The sequence below is a fragment of the Diabrotica undecimpunctata genome, chromosome 2 (assembly GCF_040954645.1).
Source record: "Diabrotica undecimpunctata isolate CICGRU chromosome 2, icDiaUnde3, whole genome shotgun sequence".
NCBI lineage: Eukaryota > Metazoa > Arthropoda > Insecta > Coleoptera > Chrysomelidae > Diabrotica > Diabrotica undecimpunctata.
Window position 1 is genome coordinate 106,627,463 of NC_092804.1, and position 19,039 is coordinate 106,646,501.

A 19,039-nucleotide genomic window follows, 5' to 3' on the forward strand; every position below is an offset into this window, starting at 1 on the left:
TAAATTGTTTTTTTTTTTCTTTTCAATTTAACTTTAATTCCGTCCTTCGGCATCTTTTTAAATTTAATTTACATAATTAAATTTGGTCATATTTACGTAACAATTTTTAAATTTATTTCGACTTTTATAATTTATAATATCAATAGGTACTTTTATATTACACATTTTGACTTATATTACATATATTAATTATTCATATATATCACTTTTATGATTTATTAACGTTGTATTACATTTTTACATTTTTTTTTTGTGTTGATTTTATGAATTATTTTTATTCTACTTTTATCACTCTTTCCAACTTATTCTCTACGTCTTGCATATTAATTTAAACACAGTTCTTTTGATTTCTTTTGTCGCTATACCTTTCGCTAGTTAGCTTTTTATCGATACTTCACTTGTTTGTTCAGAATTTTGTCTGAAACCAAGAAGAGCATTTCTCTTCTTTCAATCTAAGGCATTTCTTTAGTGTTCGATTTGCTTAATTTTGTTTGCATTGTCCTCTTTTTCGTTTCTTTTATCTTACAATGTCCAGCAAAATAAACAAAGCCAACTTGGCGCGTCAAACAGCGTATTCTAGATTGAGGGAAGCCCATGAGGCAGGCATTCAAGCCTCAAGGGATGATACTGTCAAATCGTTATTCTTAGCCAGGGCAGAGGAAATCGATGCTATTTACCAAGAATTCCATACAGCTCACAATCTAATCATCGGATCAATAACCGATGAGGAATTTTCGGAGCAAGATAAGTTTAGGGTGGCCGCCGATCAGGCATACTACGGAGTAAAATCCATCAAGAGTGATTTTTTAATTAGGGATTCGTCTTCTTCTTCGAATATCTCCTCACATTCCAATGCACAATCTTCAAGGCCTTCAGTTAGACTTCCAAAGCTTAATATACCAACATTTTCAGGCAATTTTCGAGATTGGCCTAGTTTCTTTGACCTATTTAACAGTTTAATTCATCACAATCACGATTTGTCCGATGTGGAAAAATTCCGGTTTCTTATTACGTCTATTAGTCAAGAACCTTTGGCTCTTATTAAAGGCATTCCCCTGACCGATGCAAATTATCAGATTGCTTATGAGATTCTAGGGAAAAGGTATCAGAATAAACGAATTCTTGCTACCCAATATTATAACGATATTTTCAACGCTTCGGTTATTAAAAATTCCACTTCTTCTAATTTAAGAAATCTCTTAAATACTTTCACGGAAAATGTTGCTGCTTTACGTGTTCTTGATTTCCCGGTTGAGCAATGGGATTTCCTATTATTCAATGTTGTCGAACAAATTGGACAATAAAACTCGTACAGATTTTGAATTAGAAAACAGTCGAAGCTGTGACATTCCCACTTACAGGCAATTGATTTCATTTCTAGAAAAAGACAATGTATAGCTTTGGAATCTGTTCAGTTTAATTCATTAACCCTTTCTACCCAGTCTCACTCGCGATCATTTGCTCATCATTCTAATAAAAAACCGTTTACATCTAGTTTCGTCAGTGCCACCAATCGAACGAAGGTAACTTATCAAGGGGGTAAATGTGTCTTGTGTTCTGATGTTCACCCTTTATATAGATGTTCATCCTTTCTCGCTAAAACGACGCAAGAACGTATCTCGTTAGTTAAACGCCATAATTTATGCTTCAACTGTTTGGGTACATCTCATCCCGTCGTGAACTGTCATTCTTCGGGAACATGTAGGGTTTGCCAATCACGACATCACACTGTTCTTCATTTCTACCCAAGTTCCAACGAATCTTGTTTATTCAGTCAACCGCCTCCTCAAATTTCAACTTCTAATGAGAATCACAACCCTACATTAGAGACGCCTCAAACCTCAACGTCTAGTTTTGCGCCGACGTCTCTAATAAACGCTAACCTTTCCACACAATCACGTTTAACATTCTCGTCTGTATTATTATCAACATGTTTGATACACATTAAAGATGTCTACGGTAATTTTCAGAAAGTTCGTATCCTACTGGATACAGGCTCGATGGCTAATTTTATTTCAGATAGTTGTTTTCGGCACTTAGGTCTTTCCCGTAATAATTTATCAATCCCAGTGGAAGGTCTAAACGGAATGTCGACGTGTACCACTCAGGGTACCACGTTCTGTCATATTAAACCGTGTGATCGTGACGGCCCGATCTTCTCGTTGGACGCAATCATTGTGAAAAAGGTGTGTTCAAATCAACCTAAGGTATTTATCAATCCTCACGATCTTATTCATATACGTGATCTGAAATTAGCAGATCACACATTCTATCAACCCGGTCCGATAGACATGCTGATAGGTGCTGAATTAGTTCCTCTCTTTTTAAAGTCTGGTCGAATTCTTGGCGAACCAAACCAACCTGTCGCTTTAGAAACCATTTTCGGTTATGTGCTACAAGGGCGAGTCTCTACGGATCTTTCAAATTGTAATTTTACCGCTTTACATACGTCTATGAATACAAACATAGATAGTCTTTTACAAAGGTTTTGGGAAGTCGAAAATATATCTAAACCTGTCATTTTGTCCCATGACGATCCAGTTTGTGAAAATATTTATAAGGAATTTACTTTCCGAGAGTCAACAGGCAGATTTTCTGTTCCTCTACCGTTTCGACAACCCAATCCTGTCTTTTGCGGTACTTATTCTCAAGCATATCGTCGTTTTTGCATGTTAGAGAATCGTTTTAAGAAAATTCCGGATCTCAAAGAAAAATATGTTGAGTTTATGAATGAATATATTACTTCCCAACATATGGTCCCGGTTCCTGAATCCGATTTTAAATCGCCTACCTCGTATTATTTTGCTCATCACGCAGTTTTCAAAAAACAACTTGTTAATTCGTCTCTTGTTTCCAAAATTCGTGTTGTCTTCGACGCCAGTCTACGTGACGTTCGAGGTGTGTCTCTCAATGATACTTTATATACAGGTCCTAAGCTTCAAAAGGACATCTCTTCGCTTTTACTTAATTTTCGATATTTTCGTTACTGCTTCACGTGCGATATAAAGCAAATGTATCGACAAATTAACGTAAACAGAGAATTTTGGAATTATCAAAGAATTCTCTGGAGGTCGGATTCTTCTAAACCTCTCCAAGAATACTTTTTACGTACTGTTACGTACGGTGTTTCTTCTTCACCTTATCTCGCATTAAAAACCTTACAAGAGTTAGCTGAGTCGGCAGAGTCTCGTTTCCCTAATGCTTCACAAGCTTTAACGCGACATTTTTATATTGACGACGGTCTATTAGGAAGTGATTCTCTGTCATCTACCCGCTCTCTACAGTTAGAGCTCATTCAACTTTTAAAGCTCGGGGGTTTTGAGCTAGGCAAATGGGCCAGCAACCATCACAGTCTACTCCAAGATTTTGGCTCCGATATTCTAATATCTTGTTCGTTTGATAAAAAGGTACCTTCCGTTATTAAGGTGATAGGCCTGAAATGGGACCCGTCGACTGACGTCTTTTCTTATTCTTACTGTCCCCTTGACAAAACTTGTACAAAGCGGGCTATTCTTTCGGAAATTAGTCGTATTTTTGATCCTCTTGGTTTCATCTCCCCGTGTCTTTTAAGGGCCAAACGTCTGCTACAACAGTTGTGGCAATCCAATGTATCTTGGGATGATGAACCACCTGAACAAATACAACAGGTATGGCATCAGTTTAAAACCGAGTTACCTGACCTTGCAAACATTCAAATCCCTAGACACTTCGGCTTTAATAAATTTTCTAAAGTTGAGATTCATGGATTCTGCGATGCTTCAGAGTTAGGATACGCCAGCGTTGTATATTTCCGATTTAGTACTTCTGATAAATTTGAAACTGTACTTGTGTGTGCTAAATGTCGAGTTTCTCCTCTGAAGACACAATCTATTGCAAGATTGGAACTGTTGGCAGCTGTATTGCTGGCGGATCTAGTCGCCTTCATTAAAGAGTCGTTTAAGCATATCTTTTCTTTTTCCGATATTTATGTTTGGTCGGATTCCACGATTGCTCTTACTTGGGTTAATTCTTCTCCGCATAAATGGAAAACCTTTATTGCCAATCGAGTAAGACACATACAAGAACTTATACCATGTTCTTCTTGGCATTATGTGCCATCTAACCAAAACCCTGCTGATTGTGCTAGTCGTGGTTTGACACCGGCACAACTACTACAATTTTCACTCTGGTGGCGTGGTCCGGATTTTCTTTCGAAGTCAAGGGAGTGTTGGCCCTCTCAAGTTAATTTTCACTCCTCCCATTCCACGGAAATGTTAGAAGAAAAATTGCCCACTGTATTATCATTGATACCGGCATTTCGGATAATATCATCTCTACTTTAGTTTCAAAATTTTCATCCCTGATAAAAATTCAGAAAGTCATGGTTTACGTCTTAAAATTCGTGGCTCAACTTCAAAGAAAAAACAATGCTGCATCTTTCGATTCCCTGAACAGTCATTTAGAGATGGAATCTGCGTTACGATACATTGTTAAGCACGTACAAGCTGACGTTTTTTCGGATATTTTCCTCAAAATTCAACAAAATTCGCTGTTACCCAAACCTTTGCGTAAACTCGCACCCTTTATTGATGAATATGGTCTTTTGAGAGTAGGAGGTCGATTACAAAAGTCTCGGTTGTCTTTTGATGTAAAACATCCATTGCTATTACCCAAAACTCATCGTCTCACCGATTTAATCATCGAATGGACTCATCAAACGCATCTGCACCCTGGTTTAAAGGCTATGCATTATTTATTGCTTCAACGTTTTTGGATTCTGTCTCCGAAAAGTGCCATTCATCGCTGTTTGTCGAAGTGCATTCGTTGTTTTAGATGCCGACCTAAATCTTACAACCCCTTTATGGCAAACTTGCCAACTGTCCGAGTTACTCCGTTACGTGCTTTCCTGTCTGTTTGTGTGGATTTTGCAGGACCATTCTCGTTATTAATGTCCAAACATAGAGGTGCAAAAACATATAAAGGATATGTTTGTGTATTCGTGTGTACGAGTACAAAGGCCATTCATCTGGAAGTAACTTCAAATCTTAGTTCTGAGTCCTTTTTGGCTGCCTTTCGTAGATTTGTATCTCGACGCGGTAAGTGCCCAACCATTAGGAGTGATCAAGGTACCAATTTTAAGGGAGCCAGCAACGAAATCATTAAACTAGCTCAATCTGCTGCTGAGACTCTTTCTATTACCTGGGATTTTAATCCACCCGGTGCTCCTCATTTTAATGGGTTAGCCGAGGCTGGGGTCAAATCATTCAAGAACCATATGTATCGTGTTTTGGGTACACAAATTTTGACTTATGAAGAGTTCTATACTCTTATGACTCAAATCGAGGCAGTTCTTAACTCCCGTCCTTTGTGTGCAGCAAGCTCTGACCCTAATGACTTGCAGGCACTGACTCCTGGTCATTTTTTAGTTTTTGAACCCTTAGTGGATTCAATTCCCGATCCAGATCTAAGCGCTTTAAAGATTAACCGTCTGAATCGTTGGCAGTTATTCCAAAGGATAAGAGAGGACATTTGGAAAAGATGGTCTAAAGAGTATATTCATTCTCTTCAAGAGCGATCTAAATGGCATAGTCCAACCCCATCTCTCATTAAAGGTTCTCTAGTCCTCATAAAAAATGAACAACAGCCTCCTCTTCGCTGGCAATTGGCCAGAATAATTGAGTTGCATTACGGCACCGACGGTATTGTACGCGTTGTTAGTCTGAAGACAGCTTCAGATGGCATCCTACAACGTCCGGTGGTCAAGATCTGTCCACTACCTATTTGTTAACAACTATATTTCTCTTCATTTCTATTGTTATTATAGTAATAGTTAAGTGTTTGTTTTTTATCCTTATCATTGTAGTTGTTTTTAAAAACATTCGTTTTGGGGCGGAGAATGTTTGGAAAAGTATCAAGACTGATTTAAATATTTTATTTTTAATATTCAGAATATGACCTTATTTAGTTTTAAATCTTTTATTCAATCATAGTATATTAGCTAAGTATAATATGGCTTTAGTTCATCCTTTAAATTCTCAAATTGGCTGATTAATTATTGTCAAGTTCTGAGAATTCACTTGTCTGAAAACAACATGTTTTTGGGAAACATTAATCAACCCAAACACTTCAGAGTTCTTAAGGAAACGTACCCATTCTTTGTGTAGAAAATTTAAAATGCCACTTTAAGCTTAATTTACGGCTATTCACGGAGGTCCTAAGAACAGAAGAACCACCCCAATGGATTCGCGTACATACATATTTTGTTTCGTATGATCGGCCACTCTACAAGAACCTCTCATCGTGAAGAGACGCAAGCAAGCCAGCATCGGGTGTGCATCCCATTTTTACCCTCAGACCTTAGAATTCGAGCGAGGCCCAACCACAGACAAAAGGTAAGTGAATCTCATATAGAATTGACAATAAGATATTAGATCTGCCAATTGTTATTTGAATTGCATTTTATTTTACATATCTATTTACGAACATTTGCTATTTTTCGCTAATTTACTTACAAACAAATTATCTCATTTTTTCGTTATTATTATTTATCGATTATCATTTAACCAGCGACCTCATTAAGTTTTATACAAAACAGGTAGTATAATGTTTTTTGGGCTCTTGCTAAAGAAAATTGCTTTTGTTTTGTTTGGAGATATATGTAGACCACATCTGTCTGACCAATTTTCTAGTTGATTGATAGCGGCTTGTATATATCTGGTAAGTGTTATCATCAGCATATAAGCGTGCCTTTACTAATGAACTAAAGGATTTAGAGATATCATTAATCGCAATAAGGAACAATACTACGCTTAGTGTAGATCCTTGTGGGATACCATTAATTTGTGTTGTTGGCTCTGAACAAACATTATCTACACGAACTTTAAACTCACGAAATATTAGAAAATTTTTTATAAACTTAAGGTGTTACCTTTGATTGACCATCTGGATAAGTTTTGTAATATATCGGATCTCCAAATTGTATCATACGCATGGCGTATGTCAAAGAAAACTGCTAAACACTCTTGATTGCATCCAAATGCTTCGTGAATTTCGGATTCTATATCAACTAGATTATCTAAAGTAGACCTTGATTTCCTGAAACCACTTTGAATAGGGGTAAGAAGTCGTTTGTCTTCTAGATACCACAGTAGTCTATTGCTTACTATTTTTTCCAGAATTTTACATATCGAACATGTTAGCGAGATCGGTCGATCAGACTCCGGGTCTGATTTTCTTCTTCCCTGCTTAAGGACTGGAATAATAATTGACTGGTGCCAACTATCAGGAAACACATTTTTTGTCCAGATAAAATTGTAAATTTTTAAAAGGTATTGTTTACCTTCTTCGGGTAATGATTTTAAAAAGTCAACTGGAATGTTATCAGGTCCAGGACTGGTATCTTTTGTACAGTTTAATGAATATAGCAACTCATCCATTGGGAGTTCGACGTTAGGAGGAGAATAAGTATGAACTTCTAAATCTATATAAGTGTTCTCTAAATTTTGTTTGTGTATTATGGAATTTGTAGAGATAATGTCATTGCTGGAGTGCCTTTGATACGTATCAGCAAGTATAGCAGTTATTTGTTCTTTCGTCGAGCAAGTAAGATTGTTATGTTCTAGATAATGGATTGTATTGAAGGATTTTTTTCCATTCATTTTATTAATCATTTGCCAAATTTCGGAAATAGGAGTAGATGAATTTAAGGACAAGAAATACGCTTTCCATGCTTCTTTTCTGCTTTTCTTTAATATATATCTACAGTAGGCTCGCTTTTGCTTAAATTCTACTTGGTTTTGGAGTGTGGGGAATTTTTTAAATTTGTAAAAAGTTCTTTTTAATTCTCTGATTGCCATCTTACATTCCTGGTTCCACCAAGGGACTGGAGGATGTTTTTTTGCAAAATTTATAAAACCTACGGATAATTCTGCAGCTGTTGTTATAAGCTGAACAAAACTGGAAACTATAGAATTAATATTTGCACGGTCATCACTAGGAGGAGTTAGCTCTGATATGGATCGAGATATTAAAGAAGAATATAAAGACCAGTCGGCATTCTTTAGATGCCATTTATTAGACGGAGCGGAAGAGGCAGCTGTATTGTTATTCGTTATTAATATTGGGAAGTGGTCACTTCCATGTAAATGAAAAGTGACTTGCCAAGACAGTCCAGGTTGTAAAACTGGGTCACATAAAGTTAAATCAATTGCTGAACCACCACCTGCAGAGACATTAAATCTTGTGAAACTACCATCATTAAGTAAGTTGAGATTAAGTTTAGTTATAATTTGTTTGATTTTACGCCCTAAACTATCGGATTTATTTGATCCCCATAGAACATGATGTGCATTGAAGTCACCTAAAATAATTCGTGGTTGAGGAATTTGATTAAAAAGGTATTAGTTCGCGAGCTGAAGGATCAGTACCAGGAGGAATGTATATATTGCAGATGTTTATTTTTTGAGGTCCTTTTAAAGTTATTGCTGTAGCCTCTAATTGTGTATTTAAATTAATTATTTCTGAATCATATTGGTTATGTACATAAATAGCTGTCCCTCCACTAGCATGGTTTGCATTCAGTCTATTTTTAATATATAGTGTGTAGTTTTTTAGTTTGTAAAATTTCTGCTGTTTAAAGTGTGTCTCTTGTAGACATATTATGGATGGTACGAATTTGGACATTAGTAATTTAAATTCTTCTAGACGGGTGTAAAACCCGTTCAGATTCCACTGAATTATGGAGTTGAATTTTTAATTAATAGGTGTATCACTGCAATCTGTAGAGGAATAGTCATCCTGTAGTTTACAAAGTTTCTTCCTTAGTCTTGTACATCGTGTTTTCAAGTATCTTTGTGATAGCACTGGGTGAAGTTTTTTTAGGAGATCTATTAACCCTTCGATATCTTCCGTGTATGTTTTAGCAATACTAAGCGAATCTGCAGCTCCATGGGTGTTTTCAAGTAAATCTATTATCTCTTCTTGGCTTAAACAGCTACTGTTTGACTTATTTTGGAAAAAATCAACTGTACAGTTAGTAAGATCTTCAGCTAAGTTATGGTGGGTTTGGACGTCTGTTTTTGTTCTTTTGTGTTTTTTATTGGGTTCTTTAAAAGGATTTCCACCCTCCGGTTCAGGAGAATTTGTTATATCAGTTTGCGCTTCTGTTTGAGTTTCATTTATAGTTTTATTTATTTTACCAGGTTCAGAAGCATTACTTTTAGGTGTTTGTACTTTTGTTTGAGTTTTTATTTTAGTTTCATTTATTTTACCCGGTACCGTCTGCATTGTTTGGGAGTTATCGAAAGAGGTAGAGTTTTTGGTGTGGGTGAAGTGATGGTTTCAGTAGGATGTGGATTACTGATTTGTTTGGTAAGTACGGGAGAATGTACTGTAGTTTGAGTTGTATTTTGTTGTGAACTAACAGTCTGGTCACATTGTGATTGAGAAATGTGTGTTGTATTATCATCGGTGGATTGATTATTATGATTTGGGCATCGAGATGCTAAATTATCAGTTTGTTTACAAATAAAGCACGTTTGTTTTTCTAGTGAGAGAAATATTCGATAGTTCGATTGATCATGGTTAATTAGTATTGAATCGGGGACATTTTCAAGATTTGTAGGGGCTATATAAGTAAAACGTCGAAAACCAATGATATGTCTAAAACTAGGATTTGATGTTCCGATCCGTAAAAAATCTATTGGTGTTATTTGATAGATTCCTATCTTTTTGAGTTCATTTTCTATTACGTTATGTGGTATAGAATAAGATATATTAGAAATAATCAGTTTTTCGTTTGGAGTAATTAGTTTTCTAGCTTGGATACGATGTTGGTTTACTATTATTGTCCCATTGTCTGTTTCCAAAAATTTTTGAACAATATTTTCCGAAGTGAAGTAGATGCATATACGATCATTAACAATTCTGGATATTGCAAGTATATTTTTGGGGTCAACTAAGTTGGCTACAGCATTCAGGTAATCCTCAATTTTTGAATTTGGAACTGTATTTACTACAATTGCTTGTTTTTTGGAAGGAAATATGTTGGTAGGTTCATTTAAAACTGTTGAATATAACTTTTGTGCAGTACTGTCATTTTTGTTGATTTCTTGTTGTGAAAAAACATTTGATGATGAAGCTTGGTTCATGTTGATCTACGGAACCTGAGTACGGTCCTCGCACCAATACAAAATCATTGATAATAACTCGATGTAATTAAATAAATTAAATTACTTACAGTTAATGATCAAAAGTATCAACAATAAATAATATTTATTGACAATAATTTACACTTTACTACACTTTTAGCTTTCAATGTTTTTAAACAAAACCACAAAAACTAGGTGCGATTAAGGTAATTAGGTGTTGCTTCGTTGAACGCTCGAAGTCGAAACTACGTACAACATTGATACGTTAACTAATAACAATGATTACATTATTCGTTTAAATCTCACAAGTTTTGGTACTGTTGCTACACAAAATTTTTTAATATTTTATGTTATATTAAATGTTTATGTCTTTACGAAAATCAATTAAAGAATTTATTAATCCAGTTGAATTAAGAATATCACTAAGAGTACCAATAATATATTGACATCAGGTCAGACAGAAAGTACTGCATTTAAGTAGGACATGCTGTATGGAAAGGCAAGTGTTGATACAGCTTACAGAGTATGCCCTATTCGTGTTCTTCTAATTATTACTCTGTCCCTGCGTTTTGGCCTAGAAATATAGAGATATTCTATTCTAGGTTGAATTTGGTGTAATTTGGATAAACTTCCATTCCATTGATCTTGCTGACTTTCCAATACCTATCGCTTGATATATTTCATCCTATTTATATATTTTATTTTATGGATATATTTTATATTTTGATATAACTGTATTATTGCGACTGGAAGATTGGAACAATTAGCTTGTTTTCGCTGTTTGATCCGCTTTTTCATAACTAGTGACACCTACGTGTGATGGGGCACAGATTACGTTTGTTAGGAAGTAAATCGATGACAGTGAGTAGGTGCATATAGCTATGCGTTTGCTGCTTTTATGTTTAACTTTCAGAGAATTATTTACTAATTTAATATAATTCCGCTGTGTGTATACTATAGATAGTTCGAAAGTAAAATTATGCTATTGTTTATTTTACTGTAGTAAATGCTCAGCTTATACCATATATACACTTTCTGACATCGGTGTAGAAAACTGTAACAAGCTTCTTCATGTCTATCATTTTGTTGAATTCTTGTCTTAGTCGAAGAGTAGAATTCCATAGACTAGTGCTTAAGTAGGGAAGTTTTTAATCCAAGGTAGGGTATACGTAATGTAAATAGGGCTCATATTTGAGAAATTTTTTTTTTAATTGAACATACCGACCCATATTTACCTATAAACTTATCTTCATGTTTTTTGTTACACGATTGAAAGCTGGGTTAGAGGAGTTAGCAGAGATCTTTGAAAAGAAATTCAGAAAGGAGTCTTTGTCTTATAATGGTAAAGAGGTTTGTAGGATTGACTTGTAGTGACTTGTAGGCGGACATGTAGAGTATACTATCACGATCTAGTTTAAATCTAATTAGAGCTCGGTAACTACGTAGTAATCGAGCAAAGATTTTAATTATTTTAATGATTTTTAAACAATTATATATCATATATAGTACCATATACAATTGTATATAATAACCTGTGATACACAGATCATACACTTTTACTAGCAGCAAATAAAATTAAAATGATTACCATCACCAAACTGATAAGCCGGATTAGCACAGAATTTGGATTTCAGATTATTACCGGAAAAACAAAAATAATGATCGTCGACAGAGCAAATAATAAACTACCGTACATACACCAAGTCGCGAATTTCGAAGTGGTAGACAAATTTGTATACTTTGGACTCTGATAACCAACAATGGCGATTGCTTCTCAGAAATTAGATGTAGACTAGCAATGGCCCGAAACGCAACATATAAATCAATTAAAATATGAAAACACCGATCAACAACAAGGAATAATACACTCAGGTTAGTCAATTCCCTTGACTCTCAAAAAAATCGATAAGAGTAAAATCAAAGCCTTCAAAACGTATAGCCTCTCCTATCCAAATGCCAACCTCACCTACCCACGTGATGATCTTGATTGTGGTTATCCGGTGCAACCTGCTAGATAACAAATAAGGCTCTGACGTCCGAGTGATTGCTGGTATAAGCAATCCCCCACTTACTACTGACCAACGGCTTAGGGCGGATAAGTTGGTGAGTGGTAGGACATTCTTTCGTCCTGGGGTAGAGAAATCGGTGGCCGAAGACGGATGAATCAACAAATAATGGTCAACGGCATAAGAATGCAGAAGGCAAAGTGAAAATCCACCATAGAATGGACATTGCTATTGCGAACCGTTACTAATCATGAAAAGCATAGGCCAAGATTTGGCAGAAGATGAGAAAAATATTTATACCACGAGACCCCTCAGGTCGTAAACATGCGAAAACCTTATGAAGAAATACTAAAAATAAAGAAAATTAACAACGCAATTCAAGAAATGAAAAGAATAAAAATGGACTTACTTGGAATATGCAAAATAGGATGGCCAGAGTCACGATCATGTAAAAAGGACGGAAGTGTATTATATTATTCCGGTAACAGCACAAAAGACCCGCATCATAAAAATGGTATAGGTATATTAGTTACATTAGAACTGAGTAAATATGTGACCAAATTCGTACCAGTTTCGGATAGAATAATATTACTTCAAATAAATACTCAACCATTTAAAACTAACATACTTCAAATCGATGCCCCGAATGCAAATAGAAAACATGACGATGAAATCGAAAAGTCATATGATTAGATCCAAGACATCTTACAGAAACTTGGGGAAGGTCGACGAGGTCTAACTGTAGGTTCTTATGGTCTAGGACAACCTAACGATCGAGAGAGATTGAGAAAGCCCCATTTGATGATGGCAATAACCCCGAGTCTTCAAGAAATCAAATAGACTATATACTTGTAAATAAGCGTTTCCGAAATGCCGTCAAAAAAGTCACTACATTTCCTGGGACAGATATTGGATCTGATCATCAACCACTTGTAGCAGATATTAAACTAAGGTTAAAACGAATTCAGCTACAAAAACCAAAAACCAGTGTACTTAACTTTGACGATATAAACAAAAAACATAGAATAACATTAAAAAAGAATTTAATAATAATAGAATAAAAAACATCGGAAAATAACTAGAAGATCCAGAAGAACTATGAAGTGAATTTAAAAACCAAGTTAACAAAATCTCCACAAAAAATGATTATAGAAAAAACTTAATCAAGAAAAATAAACGGATGACAGACGACATCTTAAAATTAATGGAACAATGTCGACTGATAAAATCTAATGAAACAGAATATGAACATCTGTAGAGAAGAATAAAAAAGGAAATCAAATTAGCCAAAGAAAAATGGATAAGAGAAAGGTGAAACGAAATGGAGGATGTAATATCTAAACACGACTTATTTAATGTGCACAAAATACTAAAAGAAAGGAGTAACATATTTAAAAAACGAGTTTTTTCTGTACTCATTGGCAATTATAACAAAATTATTGTAAATGAGCACGAAATAAGAAAGGAGTGGCAGCTGTATATATCAGAGTTGTTTGAAGATGACAGGAATAATATTGCTGAATTCTACCAAAATTGTACTGTCGACCCAGAAATTATGAAATGCGAGGTAGAACACGCTATAAATAAGGCTAAAATTAGAAAAGTTTGTGTTCCAGATGAGACACCAACTGATTTGCTAAAACTATTAGAGGATGATAACATAAAATTAGTAGTCATTCAATATGTGACACCGGAGTGATTCCCAGAGATTGTCTCAAATCCATTTTTGCCGCAATACCTAAAAAACAAAATGCGAGAAAATGCTTAGAATTTCGATTAATTAGCCTAAGGAGTCACACTCTTAAAATTTTCCTGAATAACAGAATTAGACGCAAACGTGAAGATGATCTTGAAGATACTCAATTTGGTTTTAGAAATACTATGGGAACTAGAGAGGCACTTTTTGCGCTTAACGTCCTATTACAAAAATGTCGTGACCAAAGAAAAGATGTATTTGCATGTTTCGTGGAATTCGAAAAGGCATTCGATAAAGTACAGCATGTAAAATTAATGCAAATACTGAAAAATATCGGAATAGATGACAAGATATTCGTGTCATTAAAAAATTGTACTGGAATCAAACTGCTATTGTAAAAATTGGAGATAACTACACCGATGAAATACAACGAGGAGTCAGAAAAGGTTGCATTTTGTCGCCAACATTGTTCAATGTTTACTCGGACCAGTTATTTAAAAAGGCACTTGAGAGACAACCATATGGAATAAAAATCAACGGGGTACTACTTAATTTGTTTAGATATGTAAAAGATAAAGTAATTCTGTCAGATAATATTGAAGGTCTCCAAATTCTGCTTGATCGTATTCACGAGGTAGGAGAGGAAATGGGCATTAAAATAAACTCACACAAAACTAAATTTTTAGTGTTTAGTCGGGACCCACATCCCGATGCAAACCTTCAATTAAACGGAGTCCAAGTTGAGAAATTTCACAAAATGACATATTTGGGAACTGTGATAACGGACCAACTAGATCCTGACATAGAAATAAAACGTAGAATAGCAATGACTAAAACTACTTTTATGGAAATGAAGTCATTTCTTTGCAATAATCTTCTCAGTTTAAAACTAAGAAAAGAATGGTTAAGTGCTATGTTTGGTATGTACTTTTGTATAGTGCAGAAGTTCATGAACAAAATTGAATCTTTGGAAATATGGGTTCATAGACAAATGCTGAAGATATCTTGGACAGCGAGGAAAACTAATGAAGAAGTACTAAAGAGAGTCAACAAAGATAGAGAACTTCTAAAGACTGTTAAACATCGAAAAATGTCTTATCTAGGACATAGAGGAAGGGGAAGTCTATATAAAATATTACAACTAATCCCTAAAGGTAAAATAGAGGGCCATAGAGGTGTAGGAAGAAGATAAGTTTCTTGGTTAAAAAACATTCGTGAATGGACTTAGATATCAAATGCAGGACAATTATTCCCTATTACAGAAGATCGAGAAGCCTTCGCAATGGTGATCGCCAACGTCGGATAAATCTGATAGGGCACGCGAAGAAGAAGAAGAAGAGAAGAATGTTAAGCTTATCCTAGACAGAACATTAAATCAACCTGACAATTCTGGAAGAAATTAATATTTAAGACAGGCTATTAAACAAAATAAACCGAGAATACCTATAATACTTCGTCCACAGAACTAGAAGAACGGGGACTATGGAAATATTTGTTTTACCAGGAAAAGTGGAAGGCCGAAAATCAAGAGGAAGGACATGGTTTCCATAATTCATACTTTTTTGGGTATTTTAAAGTAGGGCATGTATCGGATGGGGCCTTACCGATATTAAATAGAAATTAATCATCAGCATAGATAGCGTGCTGGACTAATGCTTTTAGCATGGAACAAATGTGATTAATCTAGATTAAGGTCGATACATAACCTTCTAATTTAGGGTTATTAAGTTTTGCAGGAAATATTGATTTTAAAGATTTCCATAATGCCTTGCTATGTTTAGAATAATGGTTATTAACTGATTCTTGTTTTTTATGGTGTAAAAAATTTCAAATTGTAGTCTACCTAGACTGTCTCTAGTGTATCTATTTTTCTAAATCCTGAATGAAATGGATTTAGTACTTTGTGCATTCTAAGTACCAGCTTAGGCGATTATTTATTATTTTTTCTAAAACTTTGCATAATGAGCATTTTCAAAGCGATAGTTCAAAATAAACTTGGTAATGTTGAGGTGCCATTCTTTACTATTAGTATTATAAGAGATTTCCTGAATGTCTCTACCCCCGAACATTAAAATATTTGTTAATACCAATATTTAATATATAACATAAATACACACAAAAAATACATAAACCAATACTTTGTCAAAAAAATTTAGATAGATTTAAAACATAAGTACAAAAAGAACAGATAGAACAAAAAAAATTTTTGTACTGTCCCTTATAATCTGGTCATCCACTGTATATGTGTCGTTCACATTTTATAAATTGAGATAGCCAATAAACGAAGTCAATATAGCCAAGCAGATACACACACACACTTTGCATATAATTTTAACGTCTTTATTTGTTTTGGATCTAAAATACACATTGTAGTTTACTACAACTGATTGAAGATAAATCTGTTTTATAGCTAATACTGAACTTAAACTCCTTAACGTACCTTATTTCTACTTTGCTGTTAGCTGGGACAATAATTCGAACCAAAGTTGAATGTAATATAATGTCTCAATGTGTGCAATTGACTAAAGTAACGAATGACGCCACCAGTAGATGGCACGTGCACTGTGGCCACGTAATTTTAGTCTATGCACACATGTACGAACGCGACTGACTTTCACGGCTGAGTTCGATCCCCTTAGGTAATTTACTCGACCATCATTAGATCCTCTATTAATTACTAACTTCACACAGCGAAAACCCAAACTCCATTACATTACTCATCGGAGATAAAGTTAAAGAGTTATTAATGGCGGCTGTGTGGAGTGTTTGACAAAAAGCTTTGAGGTTACGGGAGGAAGGTTGTTACGAATATTAAACGACAAGAACAAACTGATAACAATGGTAGTTGTAAATGTTTATTAAATACGATTTATAAAAGTGTGAAAATTGTGTCAGTATATAATAAAGAATAACTCAAAAGAGTTGACAATAACAGTTCTTTTCTTTTTGTTGCTATCTAATTGATATCGCAATTATTTTGTCAAAGGGAATGTTTATTTCGGTAAAACAGAAAAACCATTAAATGTTAGACAAAGTGAACGTAAATTTATATCAAAAACAGAGAATTTGATAGATCTCAAATATGTAAACATGCATGAGAAAATGCATAGAGTTCATTGGAAATAATATTAAAAATAGAAATAATTAATTAATTAGATAATAATCCAATAAACTCGTCCCAGGAATGCAACTCAAAAATATTATTAATATTGTATTAAAGTCATGTGCTGTAAAATATATGTCTGCTGGATCCTTGGTATAAATTAGTCAGATAAAAATAAATTATTAGGCAAATTTTATTGCCAAGTAATAAAAACAAAATTTGTTAAGTTTGTATGTCGGTAAAAATTTCACAAGTAAAAATCAAAACATCAAAAAACTTAAAGTAAAATTGTGGCTTATTTCCACTAAAACTAGTAAATTGTAAATATATCACAAGAAAATAGCTTTAGAATAGTATTAAATATAATGTTATCACGTATGAATGTGTCAGTCATGCAAATATATATATATATATATATATATATATATATATATATATATATATATATATATATATATATATATATATATAGCATCGAGAAAAGGAGTACGACCGTCAATCCAATATAAACTAAGAAACACTCGAAGAGTGGTGGGTTTTTCGGTCAAAGTGGAGAAATAAAAGACAATGAAGGTAGCTACTTCATCTATTTATTGAAGACATCTCGCTTCTTAATCAAGAAGCATCATCAGTTCATCTAAAAAGAACAATATTAAAAACCAAACACATATATCCAACAAACATACGAGTATATATGTGAAAAGGGGGTTGAGGTTAATTGGGCATGCAGCTGATTAAAAGCCATGTACTCTGTTCAACAGTTCATTATATTTCGCCAATTTTTATTGGCATCATCAGATGAAAGCTACAATTATTTAAAATATGGTAAAATACAATTTAGTAGTTGTTTGTTATTTATATCTTACTTGATTGAGGTTAACGGCAGTCTGATTTTTTATAACATCAAGTAATATTTTGTGGATACAATGTGGGTTGCAGCTATATTCTACATGTAACATTTAGTTGTATAATTTACTTTGACAATTAAAATATAAGTACAAACACAATGTTACATGTAGAATATAGCTGCAACCCACATTGTATCCACAAACCATTACTTAAAAAAATCAGACTGCCGTTAACCTCAATCAAGTAAGATATAAACAACAAACAATTACTAGGTTGTATTTTACCATATTTTAAATAATTGTAGCTCTCATCTGATGATGCCAATGAAAAATGGAGAAATATAATGAACTGTTGAACCGAGTACACTTGGCTTTCAATCAGCTGCATACCCAATTAACCTCAACCCCCTTTTCATCTACCAGATCAGCTATTATTTTAGAGGATATGTAGTATAGATTAGTAAGTATAGATATAAGTATATAAGTGACGAATTAAAAAAACTTTGTTGAAAAAGTTTGAATTTATTGTATTATTTAAAACGTCTCGTGTATAGCGCAAATGACACCATTCTAGATAGGTATGGGACGATTGAGCCGATACTACCTAGGGAACGTTCGGCTGAGGGTACGATTGCAAAGAAATAAATCAGATGGTCCCTATTCCATGGGTATGATTGCGCTGCCTCCCATGGTAAAGTAATATTTTAACGTCTTCCTTGTGTGACTGTATTCTTCTTCTTCTTCTTGTGCCACTTCTATCGGAGATTGGAAATCATTAAGGCTATCCTGACCTTGTTTACAGCTGACCTAAAAAGTTCATTAGTGGTACAGCCAAACCACTCTCTCAAATTACGCAGCCATGACATTCTTCTATGGCCTGGATTCCGTTTTCCTTCTATTTTTCCTCGCATTATATTTTGATGTAATGCGTATTTATGTCCTCTCATCACGTGACCCAATTATTCGAGTTTTCTTCGTTTGATCGTTGACAAAATTTCTGGGTCTTTTTCTATCCTTCGCATTACTTCAAAATTTGTAACTCTTTCAACCCAACTTATCTTCAGCATTCGACGGAGCACCACATCTCGAAACTTTCAATATTTTTTATAATGTTCTGCCTGAGAGTCCAGGCCTCTACACTGTATAATAGCGTGGTAAATACGTAGCCCCTTAGCATTCTTAATCGGAGAGCGATGCTTATATCTCTGTTGTAGAAGAATTTCCTCATCTTTATGAAAGTGGCCCTGGCAATTTCGACA

The 19,039-nt window shown here is 34.5% G+C and overlaps 2 protein-coding genes across 2 annotated transcripts; both read left to right on the forward strand.

The window, feature by feature from the left end:
- Window positions 1-527: 527 nt before the first annotated feature.
- On the forward strand, window positions 528-4,322 carry LOC140433847 (uncharacterized). Its single transcript, XM_072521823.1, has 2 exons — window positions 528-1,102; window positions 1,382-4,322. Exons 1-2 carry the CDS (start codon window positions 528-530, stop codon window positions 4,320-4,322), a joined length of 3,516 nt encoding a protein of 1,171 aa, XP_072377924.1.
- Window positions 4,323-4,360: 38 nt separating this feature from the next.
- LOC140433848 (uncharacterized) lies at window positions 4,361-5,767 on the forward strand. The gene has a single exon (XM_072521824.1). The coding sequence runs from the start codon at window positions 4,361-4,363 to the stop codon at window positions 5,765-5,767; it is 1,407 nt and encodes a 468-aa protein (XP_072377925.1).
- Window positions 5,768-19,039: the final 13,272 nt, after the last annotated feature.